Raw genomic sequence first — 17751 nt, forward strand, 5'->3', positions numbered from 1 at the left:
TGAGGTTGAGTATGTTCAGATTGAAATGTGATTTTCAAGTATCATTGTTATTTGGATATATATTTTATGATGAAAAAGATTGAAGTTTTTCCTTTCCTTGTTTGACAAGTGAAAGTGAAATGATAAATTGATTAATTTTATTTTACTACGTAACTCATTTTTGGGGCTCATTATTTTACTACGTAACTCATTTTGTTTTTTCTGCAAAATACATCCATGAAAAGGGGTGAGAAATTTAAGTGTGATTAAATCTTGGATTAAATATTAGTTCCATAACCTGTCTAAATTTGTGAGAGTATATAGATTCTACCATGAATTCAAAAGTTTTAATTGCAATAATCTCCAATTACTACAATAAAGAAAATAAAACAGAGGTATTAAATGAGATAAGAGAATAGTTTCATTGACAAGTAATATATTGATTTCATTATTCATTTAGATAGTATAGTTTTTAAAATTATCCCTTTTAGATGTTATAGTTAATAAGTGAATTTTATAGTTTTTAAAGTTTATATTTAATTTTTTAAAGATTTATGCCATTAAAATTCTTTAATTAACAGAATTAAAAAAAAAATTAACGGAGTTAACAAAATGTAAAATTCAGGACTGAAAAAATCATTTATTAAATTTTAGGGAATAAAAAATTCATTAATTAATTATAAGATAAGTTTGAACACCTGTAATTAAGGCTCATATATTCTATTTCATCTTTTTACCTTTCATCTTTTACAAGTAATCCAAACATAAAATTAGGGAAGATATATATCATCTTGTTTTCGATAGTAGAATTGATTCTGTAATATCCTGTCGGCAGCAGCCAGTAGTAGCTGTGACTTTTGCACATTAATAATGCTTTCCTGAGCAACACCAATGTGAATCATCCAACACCTGATTTTTACATGAAGAAGATGAGTTGGCGAAACTTGCCTAATTTATTTATTTACCTTTCCACTTAATCATAAATGATTTCACACGGACGTGTAACATGTTCATGGAAATCCCAGGACTCAGATCATCATTGAAATAAAGTGCCCTCTGCACTTTTACGTGTCTAGCCAAAACATGTGCGACAGATCCTATATCCTTACAAATTTCGTATTGGCTATCTTGGACGTTGCTTCCTTGGGCTACTTCTTCATCATTATTTACTTTCGATAGATGTCTACATCATACCTGTTCTTAACATGAATTCATGAATAAATGTTTCTCTGGCTTTTGCCCGAATAGTGTTTGATTAGATTATTGTGAGGGTTGGATACTGTGGGAATTTCCTCAATGTCTTTTTGGTGGACGGTGACATAATTGTCTGTGAAACCCATGTGCACTTGTTATTGACCATGTGCATATGGTCTATGGGATTGCCCTAAACTGCAGTGTTGTTGTCTATTTTGTTAACAAATTAAGACCCTACCTTAATCTCTTCCCTCAGCCTCTACACTTCTGGGCTTGTCCTTAGTCCTTAATCAATTATCTGAGGAAGACCCCTGTGGCTAGTGAATCAACGAACTGCATTTCTCTTGCTGCGTTGTCATTTTCATAACAAATCCAAATTGGTATAAAATACGGGTATATGGTGACAGCTATATGTGGGGAATCTTCAAATTCCGTGGACACTTCTTAATATACTATACTATAAAAGTTGTATCCTAGCTGAAAATTTACACTTCCCTAGAGTTACAGTTTCCATGCGGGCCAACTGTATGACACAGATGAAATAATAAAAAAACCTTGATCTCTGTGTGGATACAGCCCAAGTTGCTTTGTCTATGCCCTGTGTTCACAAAATGCATTCGCCTTCAACTTCAAGAAAGAAGTCATGGAAAAAGGGGTTGGGTCATAGGTGAGGAAAGTTCGAAATTGGTGCCACGTCACCAAAGCGACCAGAAACGTTGGAACAACTTTAAAATTTAGACTTGCAACAATAAGTGAGTTCGACTTTTTTAAATATTGGTGGATAATTATTTTTTAAAGAGATCCTTAAGTGTTAGAGATTAATTGACTTAGATAAAATTGATTTAAGCTTATATATTATAGTGCATGTTTGGTTCGCATAATTCCGTTTGAGACAAAAGTACTTTTATCAAACAATCATAACTTTTTTGTTTTTATTTGTTGGATTTATATTAGAATACGCATAATATTTTTAACTTTAAATCAAACATGTACATAGTTACTCAACTCTCACAACTAAGTGAGTCTCAATATGTCATGTCATTATCGCTACGTAAATATACTCTTGTGATTTTAAATATAAGAAAAAAAACACCGTTTTTTGTTTCAAATTAATAAAATTTCAATTAAATTTATCTTATTTAAGTCTATAATCTCTAAAATATCTTTTATTTAATTGAGGTACTAATTTTAATAACTCTTTCCTATTCTTGATACCAAGTTTAAATGAAGGATAATTTGAAGAAAAAAATAATAATTAAAATTGATATGATTAAATGTGATTAATTAACTTTTTTTAATAGTGTATAATGTTTTTTTTTCTTATATTTAAAATCAAAAGAAGTATGTGATTAGTTCTATGTGGGATAGTATTGACATATCTTGCATTCTACCAACATAATTCAGAGTTTCAGAACTTGATTCATAAATTCTCTTTAAAAAGATGTAAGCAAGAGAGATCACATAAAGGATAGATTCAACTTTCCAGGCTGCAAAAACAAGTACTACTACTAAAATCATGTGGGAAGGAAATAATGACTGCTCTCTTATTTGCCCTCGGTTGAAAGAGACATGTCTGTTAGCATAGTTTGGTAAGTTCACAGGATTTTAGTTAAAACCACACATGAACCAATATGAGCAAATACATAGTGCTCCCTTCAATTCTCGTTACTTGCATAGTTAGGTGACGTTACTGACTTTGTGTGCATGCATTGATTACCATTTGTGTCTGTCAAATGAATTTTGCCTCCTTTTGGTTTTTGTGGATTGAAATTTTAGGAAGAGGGATGACACCCCAGATTAAGAATGGAAAAATTTCCATGCTTAAACAGTAATTTAACAAGTTACAACTTAAAAAGTACTTGTAGAAAGGTGCTTATTTAATAAAAATAGTTTTTAATTTAAATTATATATTTATTAAAAAATTAAAAAAAAAATCCTTCGCAAATATTTTTTCATTCACAACATCCAAGTAATTTGGATCAAGTTGAGTATGGTCATCACCCGAACACGAAACCCTTAATTTGGAGTACTTGACATTAAAATTACCAATAATAGAAAAAATAACGAGAATGTACACTTAGGATACAATCGGGACAATTAAAATGAAATAAAAAAGGACAGGAGAGATTATTTGTAATGACAAGTATTTAGATAAATTTTATCATATCAATATATGGTTGGCAATATTATTATATGGTAATGACTAATATACTCTAATAAGAGTAAAAGGTGGGTGCATAAAAAAGAGATAGTAAAAGGTGGGATTAACAAAAATGAGATTGTGAAGTTGAATATGTGGCTATGTGAGGAAGGACATACTGCGAGATGATTGTATATAAAGAGATATATTAGCATGACAGTAATTGAGAAAAAATATGATAAAAAAATCGTTTAAGATGCTTTAAACACATCTAAAGAAGGTCTTTGGGAGTATCACTGAGGAGAATATATTTCATGATTTTTAGTCATGTAAGAAGGGGAGAGGAAAACCAAAAATACATTAGAGGAAGTTGTTAATAAGAATTTAAGATGGGTCTCATGATAAACATCTATCAAGCTTTGGTATTTAATCAATAGGTGGACTATCTCCTCCCATCAATGATTTTTTCATACACACCAGGCAGGATTCAAACCCCTGACTAATTGCTTAAGGAGTTTAAGTTCCAGCCACTTGAATCAATCATTCTTGGTATAAGGCTTTTATTGTTGTTAACTTTCTATATACTCTTCCTATGTGATCGGTGTAAAAACACATAGTGTAAAAATGTGTTACACTAACATTTAATTATAAGTTGTTATATGATAAGTTGATTAATTTAGATAATAACTATCTTAAAAAACTATACCAAGATAGTGTAATTTCTTTTATAATGAAAATGTCTAGATATTGAACTCAAAATTTTAGATAGTAAAGTGTACTATCCATGCAATTTTAGTATGGAATAACTTAAGTGTTTACTCAAACTAAAACATTAAACAACGCGCTTAAATCAAATGATATAAGATTGTTGATATCTTTGGTACAAATCTTAGATATGTAAATGTGTTAAATACTTGGAAGGAGAATTTTGTGGCCTACAATAATTCTATGTGATTTGAACATAATTGTTTTCAGTAAAAAAAAAATACTTGTGATTTAGATAAAATAAAAAAAATTAAAACATTATTTATATTCGATTTAATTTAAAATTAATGGTCCAACATGAATTGAACTTGTGTCTCTTGCATTATTAATAAAACACTCAAACTAACTGAGTTAATAGACACATTATGTTACAAACAAATAATGTCGTTATATATAGCACTAAATTTTTTAATTTATATTTAATGTACATGTAAATTTACATAATAAATTTTGTGATGATTATTTTTTATCTTATAATTAATTTGTTTACATATATAAATTATAAATAAAAGTCATAGGTTTAATAAATATTTACATATGTAAAAAAATATCAAATTTATTTAATTATCAGTTGCTATAAAAAATATCTAAATACATCATTCGATTAAATATCAAATTTATTTAATTATCAAAATTTGTAAATAAATTAAATGAATAAAAAATTTGTAAAAAAATAATTTTTAAAAAATTTAAACATACCGATTGATGATCCGTATGAGAACATACGGATTTGAAAATTATTTAAAAATTAAAAAATTTGATGGACAGTAGTAGGAGAGCATAAGCACCCTCGTTAAGGGTCAAAGCAAGTACTATGAATCAAATATGAACATCTACAATCCAATTTTACAAATTATTAGTTACATGGCAAAATTGAAGGAAATGAATTGTATACGTACAACATTTACAACTATATATACAAAAATCACTGGGAGACGGCGGCATTCAGCAGCTGATGTCGAAATATTTTGGATTTGAAGGGTAATGATATTCCACATGTAACTGCCACATGATATAATTATTAAAAAAGACAAGAATGAGTAATAGGGAACCAGAAAGTGACAATTTTTTATTCCATAACTGATGCTTCAAGAACGAGATTTGAAATCATATTAACATAAAAGTGCAATGTTCCTCAAGAAGATTAACATCATTTAGCTCAAGACTGTTTAAATGAACATTCATTACTGAAGATACCACACTATCAGTGCTTTGCGTAGTCCTGATAGACAGAAACACATAAAGCAAAATAAATTGCAAGATTGAAGCAAATATTTAACTACTTATTAAGATTTGCACATTCTCATGATAGTTATAAAACACCATCCAATCATTGACTCAGTTAAGGTATTAAGCTAGTGATTCAATGAATGAATCACTAGTTGAACCACACACATACATAGTTTTTAAAGATTATAACACAAACTCAATACATAATTAAATAACCAAGGTTTTTAATACAAGACCAGAGGTTCAATTAAAAGTTTACAATATACTGAAAAAGTCAAATTTGTGTGAAATTTAGGCCTTCATTCATCGAATAAATATGAAGTTTGCACCTTTTCTTATGTCTTTTAATTACTTGCTCGTCTTTTAGGTTTTGAGCTTTGATTTTTTTTTCTTTCATTATAGGAAAAACGATGTCATTTCAAGTTCTTATTAATAGGAAATTAGGAATGACCAGATGGATTTTTTGGTCAAGTCAACTTGTGTAAAATAATGACCAACATTTTTTTTCCCTCAATGTCATTTCAGTAACTATGCTCATTGTTACCCAAGAGCGATTTCTAAGGACATGACATGTACCATGAGCCACATATTTCCCCAGCTATTAGAGCATGAATGCATTAAAATCACTTCACAAATATATTTGCATACCTTTCCCTCATCAGAATCTGAATGACGTTGAGGAAACACTACCCTCATATCATCATACAAGTAGAAGCTTCTTTCATGTTCAACGTCCACAATATTTCTCACTTCAGCAGAGACAGGGCCAGATTTGCACTTATGAACAGACCTTGAACGTCTCTTAGGAAAGGGGCACATGAAGCGAAGGTGAAGAGCATAAAGCAAAATGCCTGTGTTAATATAGCATTGTCAATGACCTTGGAAGAACCATGTAAAAATTTGTCTTCATCAACCAGGCATGTGATTAAACTAAAGTTTTCTTCCTTACCAGCCTTTGAACATGTCAGACTATCAAACTCTCCACATTTTGTGGTGAGAAGATCTTTATCTCGGTGGCGTGTGACTGAGATCAACGACGACTTGGCATCAGCTTTGATGTCAGAATCTGCTTGGCTTTCGTTACCCGTCATAGACATTGATCTAGACGCAGTTAAAGTGACCTTTTGCCGCAAGATCGTCTACTTTAGAGGAAAACAAGCAAAGCTCATTAAACAGGAATTGGTAAAAAAAATTGTATAAAACAGTGTATAGAAAGGTGAAGAAATAAAGCGCATATTATTCATATTTAAATAAAACATACAGTCATACAGTTTCAAATTAATTTAACAAAAGCAGGCTTCAGTGCTATGCCCAAAAGGTTTTGCAGACTGACCATGCAAGGTACGATAAGGTCAGGTACAATTTAATTTACTAAATCTTATAGTCCTTATAAGAACTTGCTCATCTCTATTGACACACTCACAAAAATTATGCAATTATATTCTATTATACATCAAAGCAATCCTTAATTAACAGCTGTTCGAACAGAGATCACACAAGCATAGGCCTTTAATATTGAGGCCGAGGTATAATGCAAGTATAGTTACAGCAAGTTGCTCCAATTGGCGATTATACTCCTTAAAACTCGGATTGTATCCTATCATTTACATCTCTGTTTTCATTATGATTTTAGGTTCACTATTACTTAATTTGCTCCAATTGTATATTCTATCACTTACATCTCGGTTTCCATATAAAAGTATTTTTAAGATGCGAATGATATATGAAGACAAGATTATACATTTTGTCTCTTACATCTATATTCGAAGCTAAATATATAATGCATATTTTTAAAATTGTTCAGCTTAAAATTTTCAATTAACACTGTCATGAACCAACTCTCCCCAAAACTTAACATAATCTCTTATGAAGAGTCATTTGGGCTTAAACTTGAAGCATGCACAACCGTCTTATCTTGTGCTAAAATTCATTTTAATCAGAAGAATGGATGAGGAAAGGATATAACTGTAGACCATTTGATCAGAGACTTGGATACCATGTCATGACTCATGAACCAATACTAAAATAAAAAGGCATGAGAATTATATGACATGCAAATCGATGGTTGCATGATGACAGAACTTTGAATGTGATATATTTACCCAATCCTACCTTGGTACCAGCTGGCATGTCACTCAAATCATAATTGCAAAAGAAGGTATGGATAGGTGTCCTCTCTGGATTGGTGAGAACCTGCATTTAGGTCAGTCAGTTTGTCACTGTCACACACAAATTCATACAACAATGTAGAATTCCACGTGTGAACCCATATAATTGTGAAAGTAGACATCCAGTTGTTTCCAACAGCACCATGGCTATGAAACTCATGTTAAACAAAGACCAAAAATTATTGATCTACTAGCATAAATATCATCCTCAGGTTATTATGATCCTAGCTATAGCAATCACGAGTAAGTTCCAGTATAAAACCAGATTGCTGAGGGTAACAAGTTAGTTTGGCTATTAGTATTTATGCAGTGAATTGAGATGGCCAGATGGGTAATGAACACTTGGCAATTAATCATGCATCCAGAACCAGACCAAGGTGGCACCGGTAAAGTCAGTTTCATTCAAAAATAATTGATGATAGCAGGAACAATAATTTTTTTTATTACATGTTGATTGTTTCTTGATGTATATAGTTTGCAACAAAGTTTTCAAATTTATCATGTATCAAATGTGAATAAATTTAACATTAATCCAAGGTTTGTGGGGCACTAGTGACAGACCAGGAACTACTGCCAGCACCCTTTCCTCTACACACCATGTGTTAATTAGTCACTTCTTTTAAAATCCAAATCAGAAATCTCGTTTACCTTCAAAAATCTAAGTGGGAAGTGGTATAATGCTAACTTGTCATGTTTTGTAACAGCTTAAAAAGATTGAATTGAATAAACAATACAGCATTCATAGCATTAAGCTATGCATCAAATCTTCAACACTTTGCATAACCATTTTCTCGTAACATACATGTAAATGCATTTATAGAAAGGAGGGGGGAAATTATGTTCTCACTTCTCAATTTAACAACTTTGGAGGTCTTATAGTGAATTACCAGTTGAATACGTCCTTTCATAGGTACACGTATATGGGGCTTTTCAGATCGAGATTCATCCATGCTAAGGGTTCTCTGAAATTTAGCAACTCTAGACTTGCCTGATAATAGCTTTCCTGAAAGATTAATTGATGAATAATAAAGTAAATACTTGTCTCCATCCACGCTGGTTACTGCAAATGGTATTTTCTGTGATTGAGGTGAGAAATTGCCGCCAGTTACATTCAGGAATGCAAGAAAGCCTTCAATTTTCTGCAAATAGAAGCCACGACAATTACACGAGTAAAATAACAGAAAGGTCATCAGGAAACTAGTGCATAATGTAGGATGCCTGTATATGAGAATAATTCCAACCTGACTAACTTTCCCAGATAGTAAGCGACCAGATAACAAAGATTCTTCAAATGAACCAACCAAGGACCTTCTAATTGGCAGTCTACTCATAGTTCCACGTAACTTGGCATCCCAAGGAGGAAAGCTACCAGAATGAGTCCAATACTCTTTCATATTAATCATGTTGTCAGGAGTAAACAGGTCAGACTTTTGCTGCATATTGTTCAAATTGAGCTGTGATGTACTTGGTATCTCCTGTGCTGATGAAATGCCTTGACAAGTTCTATCAAGTGACTGTTCCACACTATTAAAAGTAAAATTGTCATTGTCCAAGATAACATCAATATTTCTGCATTCTCCCAAATTTTCATTTTTAGAAGATTTTTTACCCAGAGGAGACAAAGGGAAGGTAGGTGATGACACATTTTTTTGTGGTATAGACAATGCAGCTGTTTGGGACCTTGTTTTAGTTGTTTCTTCAGAAGCATTACGTACTGGAGATGATTTAAAATGCTTAATAGACCATGGCTCTGCACGTTGGTGATGACTAGATACAATATGGTTTATAGTATTGTCATTACAGGATGAATTTGTAAATTCCTGAAAACAAGATGTAGTCCAGATCATTGAATGAATCTTATTGTTGTTTCCAATATGATCCTTCTTATACTCATGTAAAGCATTAGAATTATGATCACCAGCCTTTGAACGACTTTGATAAATACCAGCACCAATGTCTAGTGGATCACCTTTAAAATGATCCGCAAGCAGCATCCCATTCAAAGGTGACAATAACTGTTTTCTAACTTGTGACTCAGAAGCTTCAGTTGCATCACTGATGACATTAAAGACGGTTGATGAATATCCATTTCCTCCGAAACCATTAACACGCCACAGTTGATGTTCTAATTTGAAAACCTACAGTCCTAGAAACAGGTGTCTGCCTAGTTTTCTCTGAATTGACAGACAACTTGCTAATTTGTTCCATGGGGTTAATTTTCAACTTACTATCTCTACACATACTTGAAATATGCGATTCTTTTGAAAGCTCTAGAATATTTTTTTTTCAGATTTAAGCACAACTATGTGCATGCAATTACCTATGTCTTCTCTAGCTAACAAGTTCACCTCATAGTTGCCTATGCTGACCATTCTAGGTGCAGTTTGCATGAATGTGCCTAGTGACGCTGCCACTTCCTCAGAGCGCAGCCGAAGCCACCTGTGGCAACCCCATTTTTATTTTTCGGGCAGGGTTCTTCCGAATTTCCCAAAAAGAATCACTTCTTCAATTACTATCTTTCAGCGATAAATTCATGTTTCAATTGTAATCTCAAAACCACACACAGCCCAGAAGTCATAAATAAATTGATTCCTCCAATGAAAAGTAAAAATCTTAATAATCGGACTTTACGGCATCATCAGACTAGTGGTACTCTCCTGCAGAAATGAAGAAATTATTGATAATTTCTTTCAGATAATACAATGTAAACACATAACTATACTAATTACATAGAAAATCAGTAACCTTCAACAATTAGTCCTCACATTATCACAGTTCTTACAATTTTTTTTTTCAGTCTTCAATTGCTAAGTTGAACCATAAACTAAAGAAGGAATTTTAATTCAACACACCCTCTAAGAAACCCCTAACAATTCCCCGTTTGGCTATAAACCCAAACAACCAATCCAATAGCAAGGGGGGAAAATCATTAGTCCACAAGTGTTATTTACATAATCTAGATTAAAAAATAATGTGATGCACATCATTGTATTCATCCTTAAAACCACACAAGCAAAACATGGAATACCCAAATGCAACACCCTCCTATCTTTCTCTAATCCATACTCAGACAAAGAGCTTAAAGTACCAAAACACCGAGTCATGGGGAAAACACGCACCACAACATGTGGTTCCGTTCAATCCATACGAAAGCTCAAAATTCAATCTTTTTACCACAATTCACCAACAATACCAATCAAAGGAAAAAACTTTTGCAAACCCCACAACGTTAAAAGGCCTCATATGTCCAAGAAATTCCTTGTGGTTGTTGTTGCTCAAAACTACCGTGTATCACATAAAACACGGGTTTGGGGGGGTAAGCATTGGTGGACGACTATACGATATGGATTCAATTTGTGGGGCATGCATGGCTTAGCCAGAATTTTTCTGGCTGTACTTTTGAAAGCCACAACTTGCAGCAAAAGGGAAACCACAAACAAGTCGGGTATTGAAGTCAAGTTGCGGTTCTCTTTTCTTTCTTTCTCTGCCCGTGACATGTGTCAAACCATGTCAACAAATGCAAGAGCATCTCTTTATATTTTTAGGACCATAATGTACCTTCTTACCAACCCACATCCTTCGATTAAAGTGATTAAAGTACTGTTTCTCATTATCAACTTTCCTTACGTATTTCGGTTGGAAACGAACATTATCCATTTGCTTGTTCATTTCCGTTGAAAACCAACTTTATCCATTTGCTTATTATTATGGGTCTTACTAATCACCAACAACAATTCACACAAATTGTTAGTAGCTTGTGTCACTTAATTGGGGGTATAGGATTTGAATTTAGTTGGTTATTAAGTATGAAATAAATTATATTAAATAGAAAATATATTTATTTTGTTTGTTTGTGTTTATAATCTCTAACAAAAAATTAATTATTGTTTCGGATGAAAATTATATAAAAAAAATGTATCATATTAAGTAATGTCATTGAGGTATTAGTTAAAAAATTATGAAAATTATAAAAGAGTGTAAAAAGTCATAAATAATATAATTTTATATATTTTAATAAAAATATTTTTCTTTTTACTTGATCCATATCCCAAAAACACCTATTAACATTTGCTTATTATTATAGAACATGTTCATCTCGATTAATTGAATTGTATACCATTGAATGATTGCAGTCCAATTGATATTTGGTTGTCCCTTTCATTTTCTTGTCACGCTTCAATTGCTATTGATTTTCCTCGAAGCTATTAATAACCTCCACGTGTATATTTGATAAAAGGTAGATGGTATCCATTCCTATATTCAAAGAATTTTGAAAAATTTATTTCTTCATTTTTATAAATTACATCAACATTCTAACAGATTAAAATGAAATGAGATGGAAATTGTTTCTTTTTTTTTATATTTTTGTTTCGTTTTTAAAAAATGGAATGCTCCCTCGTATCTTTTTTATAAGAACCAATTTTTTAAAAAAAAAATCTCTTGCATTAATTTTCTTAGTTCAGTAAATAAATGTAAAATATATTAATGTCTTAGACTCTTAGAGTTTAACTTTATCGTGTGTAAAAAGAGTATTTTAAAAACTTTACTTTAACTATTCACATGTATAGCTAATAAAAGTTAAAGCAATAAAAATACTAATAACGAGAAAGATTAAAATACTTAAAAACTAATGAAAATATTTGAAAAAAACATGAGTTTAGGACTAATTTAATACTATTAACTAAATTAACTAATTTTATTAATTTTGATGAATTTGTTAATTAAATCTTAAAAAAAGATTGATGGAAGTAATATAAAAAAGAAATAAGAAATAATTTTATGTTAAGAAAAAAATTAGAATAAAAAAATACTTTTGTATAATTATTTATTTTGATTGACTTTTTTTAATTACTTATCTAAACAAGTAGAGAGAATTTCTCCACTTCTTTCCTTTCCTATTTGTTTGTATCCAAAAAAAACATTTTTTTCGTTTTATTTTTCTTTCATTTCTATCGTTCATATTTATTCCCTTTTTTTTCTTTATTTCACTCGTAATCCAATCAAAACATTTAATAAACCAACTTTCTTACTTCATGTAAATTAGTTAAAAAGTTTTTATACTTGGAGACGGAGATAGTATATTACAACATTAGACGTGACAGTACTTTTTTTAAAAAATAATTTACTAGCTAAATTAAAACATTTCCAAGGTCCTTAAGAACTAAGTCCTCCCAGAAACTGTACAGCAGAGAATTTAATCCTCTAAATATACAAATGTAAGGATCCCCGTTGTAGATTATACAACAACTTTATGCCAAATGAAATACAAAAAATAGGAACTGACACGAAAAAAAATAAATGAAAACCATTTCGAAATGCAAAAAAGATGTATCAAGGCCTAAATCATCACTATCCTCATTCTAGGATGCCAAAATCAAAAGAAACTGATTGATTATTTGCTCCTAAATAATAAATCCATGGAAAGTCCAACTGTTGATGGCTTGAATGGACGCATGAATTTCCATGATGACGCCATCTGGGACTCATCTTTCTTAGTTTTCCTCCCTCTGTGAAGCCCTGCAGCACCATGATTCCTAACCGTTCCAGAAGGTTTCGAATTAAATATCCCTGAAGAAAAGGAAGTGTCAGGGGCGCCAAATGAAACAGGTCCTTTATTTGATGCATCTTGTGGGTATCCAACAGCTCCATCTTGATGAGGAGGTGGAAATTTCTCACTCTTGCTTTTTGCATTTGCATGGGTCACAACTCTCCACCTCTGAAATTCAGTGAGGAACACATGTAATGTTTCTCAAGGCAGCACATAATAAGACACTAAATGAAAAGCTCAATTCACCATGAGATCATCATATCAAACAAAAGTTTCACAAAGTTCCATGTCCCCAAGGAATAAAAAATATTATCATGAAAACCATATTTTAAATGTCAGGGTAGACATGATCAGAGAATCCAAAGTAAAAAAAAAAATGCTAAAGAATCTAGGACTCAACACTCAAGTTCCAACAGCATTACAATTTATTTATAAATATAGCTAATCGTGCAAATGACAAGGTTTCATGAAAATTTATATCAGCTTGAGTATGTAGAATAAAAATCAAGGAAACTCGGACCTAAAAATTAAAATAGTCATGAAAGTGTATGTTAGTCCAAGTGTATAGAGTACCTAAGATATTCAATTATTCATGAAGTGTACTTTTTTTAATCGATCAATGTCAATTGTTAGTTGGGTTTTGAAGGAATAGGAAATTAAAACCAACAGCAAAACCAAGTGAGGCCAAGAGGATGACAGACACAAACAAGTACATATCTGAATTACATCTAAGTTTGTTTGGATCTCTGCATTGGCTTCAGGGGCCGGAACAGCCCTGCCACGCTCACGTACTCTGACTTTTTTGGCACCATCAACTGCACTAGCTTTCCCATTTAAAGCCTTTTGCCTGAGGATGAAATGAAAAGCATCAATGAGAAACCGGACAAAAAGCAAAATCAGTCCAGAAGTTATTGTCAAACACGAGAAGAGAACTAGAGGACCTTCTTGCTTCCTCATCTCTCAGTTTTACATCCAATTCTTTGCTGGGAGGATACTTTGGCAAACTTGATGGTTCACAAGCATAGGGCTCTGTGGTAAAGAACTGCAGACAGAATAAAGATATGAAATATGTTACATCTCAAATACAAGGTTAATACTTAATACAAAGTGATTACTCACTTCACTATTTAGTGCTGCTGAGGCAGTGCAACGATCATCAGGATCTATTGCAAGAAGGGTTTCAATTAGAGGTAGTGAAGATGGAGGAAAATCCTTGTATGTTTCTAAGATGCAACGTTTATATGGCTGCTGTGGCTTAAAGATAGTAGCATTTGGCAATCTATACTTCCTCCAGTATTCCTCAGATGGAGAGCCGCACAACTTAAATATTTTGTGCAGTTGTTCAACCTGGTCCCAAGCAACCCAAAAGTTAGTCATGTATCATCCTGAAAATAATACTAATTTTAAAAGGAAAAAAAGGGATATTGGAATGCAGATAAAGATACATATAGTGAATGTGAAAAAGGTTCAATTAACTGCAAAACAGATGGTACTATAACGTAAATGCCACAAAGGGTACAGTATTCACACAGAAAGGATACCTAAACTAATTACTCTGCACTCTAAACTAAATGATTCTCATTTTCTGTTTTTTCTTTTTTATCTGTCTTTGTCTTTAATATGGTTTTTGTATTCTAGTTGATAATATATATATGGTCCATCAAGATGATAGGTTAGTGTCATCAACAAACTTAAATTTGGTGACACAGTCCAACACAAGCTCCTATTTACCAAACTATGGTTGGTGTCTAAGAGAACTTTCCAATGAAAATGGCCGGTAAAAGGATGCTGCCTGTATACAGATCCTTAAAAGTGACTCTGGGTAAGGAGCAAGATGAATTACAAGCAAACTACTACTGGTACTTATAATATTTGTGAACAGATTAGAAGCATCACAACAAGTATCCAAATATACAAGTATAGACAACAGCACAAACAAACACGATGAAGAGCAATACCTCTGTTCGGCCAGGCATTATTGGCTTTCCAGCAAGCAGCTCTGCCAAAATGCAACCAGCACTCCAAAGATCAATACCAACACCATAAACTGTAGCCCCTAGAAGCAGCTCAGGGGGACGATACCAAAGGGTCACAACTCTGCTTGTCATTGCCTGTTTTATCTTAGGATCATAAAAAGTTGCCAGTCCAAAATCTGCAATTTTAAGGATTCCTTCATTGTCAATAAGCAGATTGGAGCCCTTGATATCACGGTGCAACACCCCCCGGCTGTGACAATGCTCAAGACCAGAGAGTAATTGCTTCATAAAGCATTTAACCTGTCAAAGAATATACTGAGAGACAAATCAGCCTTTCAGTATGAGTTTTCCTTTTACTTTGTAATTTGAATAACTCTATCTTCCTCCTAGCCTGTCAATAATTTAAAAAGTAACACTGCTACATACAACTCCATCAAACACTACATGCAAGTATATGTAACTGTAAATCCACCTAACATGTAACATGCAAACTCTGTTTTCCATTTAAACTAGACATAGACTAGAAATAAAAATTATAATGTCTTCATAATAACCAAATAATCTATTAGACTTCTCAACATGCACAGAATATTAATATTTGTCGAAACATGAAGGTAGACTTATTTCCTAAAAGTAAGATTTCTTTCCATCAGAATGGAAAGCAAAAATATTCCAAATTAAGCAATAACCTTACTTCATAGAGAGACACGATAAAGGAATTTTCAAAACACCATGCGAGAAGCTCAGGACATCAAAGAATTTTTAAAGTTGTGCATGGGACCCAACATCCCCTAGAAAACTCTGAGCAAAGATCAAAAGCATACACTCTATGAAGAAACAATTTTTACTTAGCCATAGCAAGGCAAAAAAAAAAAAAATACCATGTCCTGAAACAAAACCCAAATCAAAATCCACAACACCCAAGGTTGCAAAACCCAATTAAGCACATGCAAAAAGCAAAAACACATATAACCAGTGGCAGACAGCAGCTTAAAATTGTGGTACCTGAGGTTCAGTGAACTTGACACCTTGACCAGCAGCAAGCCCTGCAAGATCATGCTCCATATACTCAAACACCAAATAGAGACTACACGACATTCTAGAAGTAACCAAACCCTCAAGCTTCACAACATTGGGGTGATCAAGCCTCCTCAAAACAAGTATCTCTCTTGCCATGAACTTCACACTCTCTGGCTCCAAATTATCAAATCTCACTTTCTTCAATGCCACTATCTTCCCCGTCACAAGGTCCCTTGCCTTATACACATTACTATACGTCCCTTGCCCAATCTGAACAACATCATCATCATCAACAACACACAACATAACAGTTACTAAAAATAGATCCATTTTCTTTTCTTTTTTTTAATTTTATAATAAAACTAAAATAAAAAAAAAGGTTTTTTTTTAAGAACCTTAGCGAGCTTCTCGAAGGTGTTGGCGCGACGAGGAGTCCAGTCTCCGATGGCTTCGCCGGCGACGGCCATCAGCCACGAAGGCCATCCCTGTTGCGTGACGGCGCACGGATCGAGTCTAGGTTTCCGGCGCTCTGCCGCCGGAAGAGTCCCCGGAAAATCGCCGGTGTGCCGGTTCCTCTCCTTTTCTCGAACCCTAACTGCATTATTAGCTTCGTCGGCTGCTCCGTCGGGCTTCTCGCTACGGCGGCGGCGGCGGCGCTGATGTCCGGCACCGGCCGGCGTCCCGAGCACGCAACCCATTGGTCACGTGAGGCGGCTTACGGCGGCGGCGGCAGAGCACGGAAAATACATGGAATCGGAAAAACAAACAAAAACTAAACTGGGGAAATCTCCGTCGTGATCGGCGGCGAGCGACGGTGGTTTCTCGGAAGAACGAAAACGGAAAAAAAAACAGAGAAGAAGAAGAAGAAGAGTAAACGACAGAGTACGTTGCGTTGAGTTGTGAGAATGTGATGAATGAATGAAGGAGTAGTGAATAGGGTGCAGGGGGAAGGGGTTTGATTGCGTGCAACGCATGCAAAGTTGAATAAACGACACAGCGCGTGGATATGAAAATAACGGAAATGCCACTGCGTCTGAAAGTCTGAGCTGGTGTTGTCAGTTAAATGGTGGCTGTGGAAGGAAGAAAGTCCAAAACGACACAGCGTGTGCTGACGTCACGGATTTTGGGGACCTAAAAGGTCAAGGTGTGTGTGTGGTGTGGTGCCATAAAAGTAAAAGGGGAAGAAATTTTTTGCCTTTCACTTTCGTGGAAAAGAAACAGCTCTTTTTATTTTCTTTTTTGTAATTCTCATTATTTGACTTTATGGTTGGGACCAAGTTATTGCCATGTTTGAATTCATATAAATTCTTTCAGAATTTGGGTGCAATGATTTAATGGCCTTCAACCAATGGACGACAGAGTTAATGATTTTTTACATCAAAGTGAATTGGGTATGAAAGCTCAGAATATATCTTAAGGACTCATTTAATACTTATAAATTATTCAATAATAAAATTTTCATATTAATTACAAAATTTAAAGTCGTATTTTTATGAAATATGAATATAATTTTTATTAACTAAATCGATCTTTACTAATTAACAAGTGATAATGGTTTGAATTCAATTTCCAGCTTGAAAACTAAACAAATTGTCAAATATTCTGACAAATGAAGTTACTTCCACCCACCGTGCCGAACGTAATAAATTGTGCCTTTGCATTCATTGCACGAAACAGAGAGAGAGAGAGGACATCATTCAAAACTTTTACTACTGCAGTACCATTTTCGTC

The 17751-nt window shown here is 33.3% G+C and overlaps 2 protein-coding genes across 5 annotated transcripts; both read right to left on the reverse strand.

Annotated features, from left to right (window-relative positions):
- Window positions 1-4859: 4859 nt before the first annotated feature.
- Window positions 4860-10977, reverse strand: LOC102661628 (protein FAM214B). 4 transcript variants are annotated; one of them, XM_006581785.4, is made up of 7 exons: window positions 10596-10977; window positions 8718-10133; window positions 8364-8615; window positions 7421-7501; window positions 6258-6447; window positions 5957-6159; window positions 4860-5080 (listed from the first exon to the last, which is right to left on the reverse strand). In XM_006581785.4, the coding sequence occupies exons 2-7, from the start codon at window positions 9468-9470 to the stop codon at window positions 5024-5026; spliced, it is 1536 nt and encodes a 511-aa protein (XP_006581848.1). In that variant the 5' UTR covers window positions 9471-10133; window positions 10596-10977; the 3' UTR covers window positions 4860-5023. The 4 variants fall into 4 exon arrangements, with proteins under 4 accessions (XP_006581848.1, XP_006581847.1, XP_040872486.1 ...); XM_006581784.4 differs by having other exon boundaries at window positions 10565-10977; XM_041016552.1 differs by lacking the exon at window positions 10596-10977 and having other exon boundaries at window positions 8718-9000; window positions 9086-9220.
- A 1668-nt stretch (window positions 10978-12645) lies between these two features.
- On the reverse strand, window positions 12646-17150 carry LOC100807756 (probable serine/threonine-protein kinase At1g54610). The gene is made up of 7 exons (XM_003526887.5): window positions 16416-17150; window positions 16006-16290; window positions 14983-15300; window positions 14144-14371; window positions 13966-14066; window positions 13751-13871; window positions 12646-13192 (listed from the first exon to the last, which is right to left on the reverse strand). The coding sequence occupies exons 1-7, from the start codon at window positions 16716-16718 to the stop codon at window positions 12869-12871; spliced, it is 1680 nt and encodes a 559-aa protein (XP_003526935.1). The 5' UTR covers window positions 16719-17150; the 3' UTR covers window positions 12646-12868.
- Between the last annotated feature and the right edge of the window lie 601 nt (window positions 17151-17751).

This window comes from Glycine max, chromosome 6 (assembly GCF_000004515.6).
Source record: "Glycine max cultivar Williams 82 chromosome 6, Glycine_max_v4.0, whole genome shotgun sequence".
NCBI lineage: Eukaryota > Viridiplantae > Streptophyta > Magnoliopsida > Fabales > Fabaceae > Glycine > Glycine max.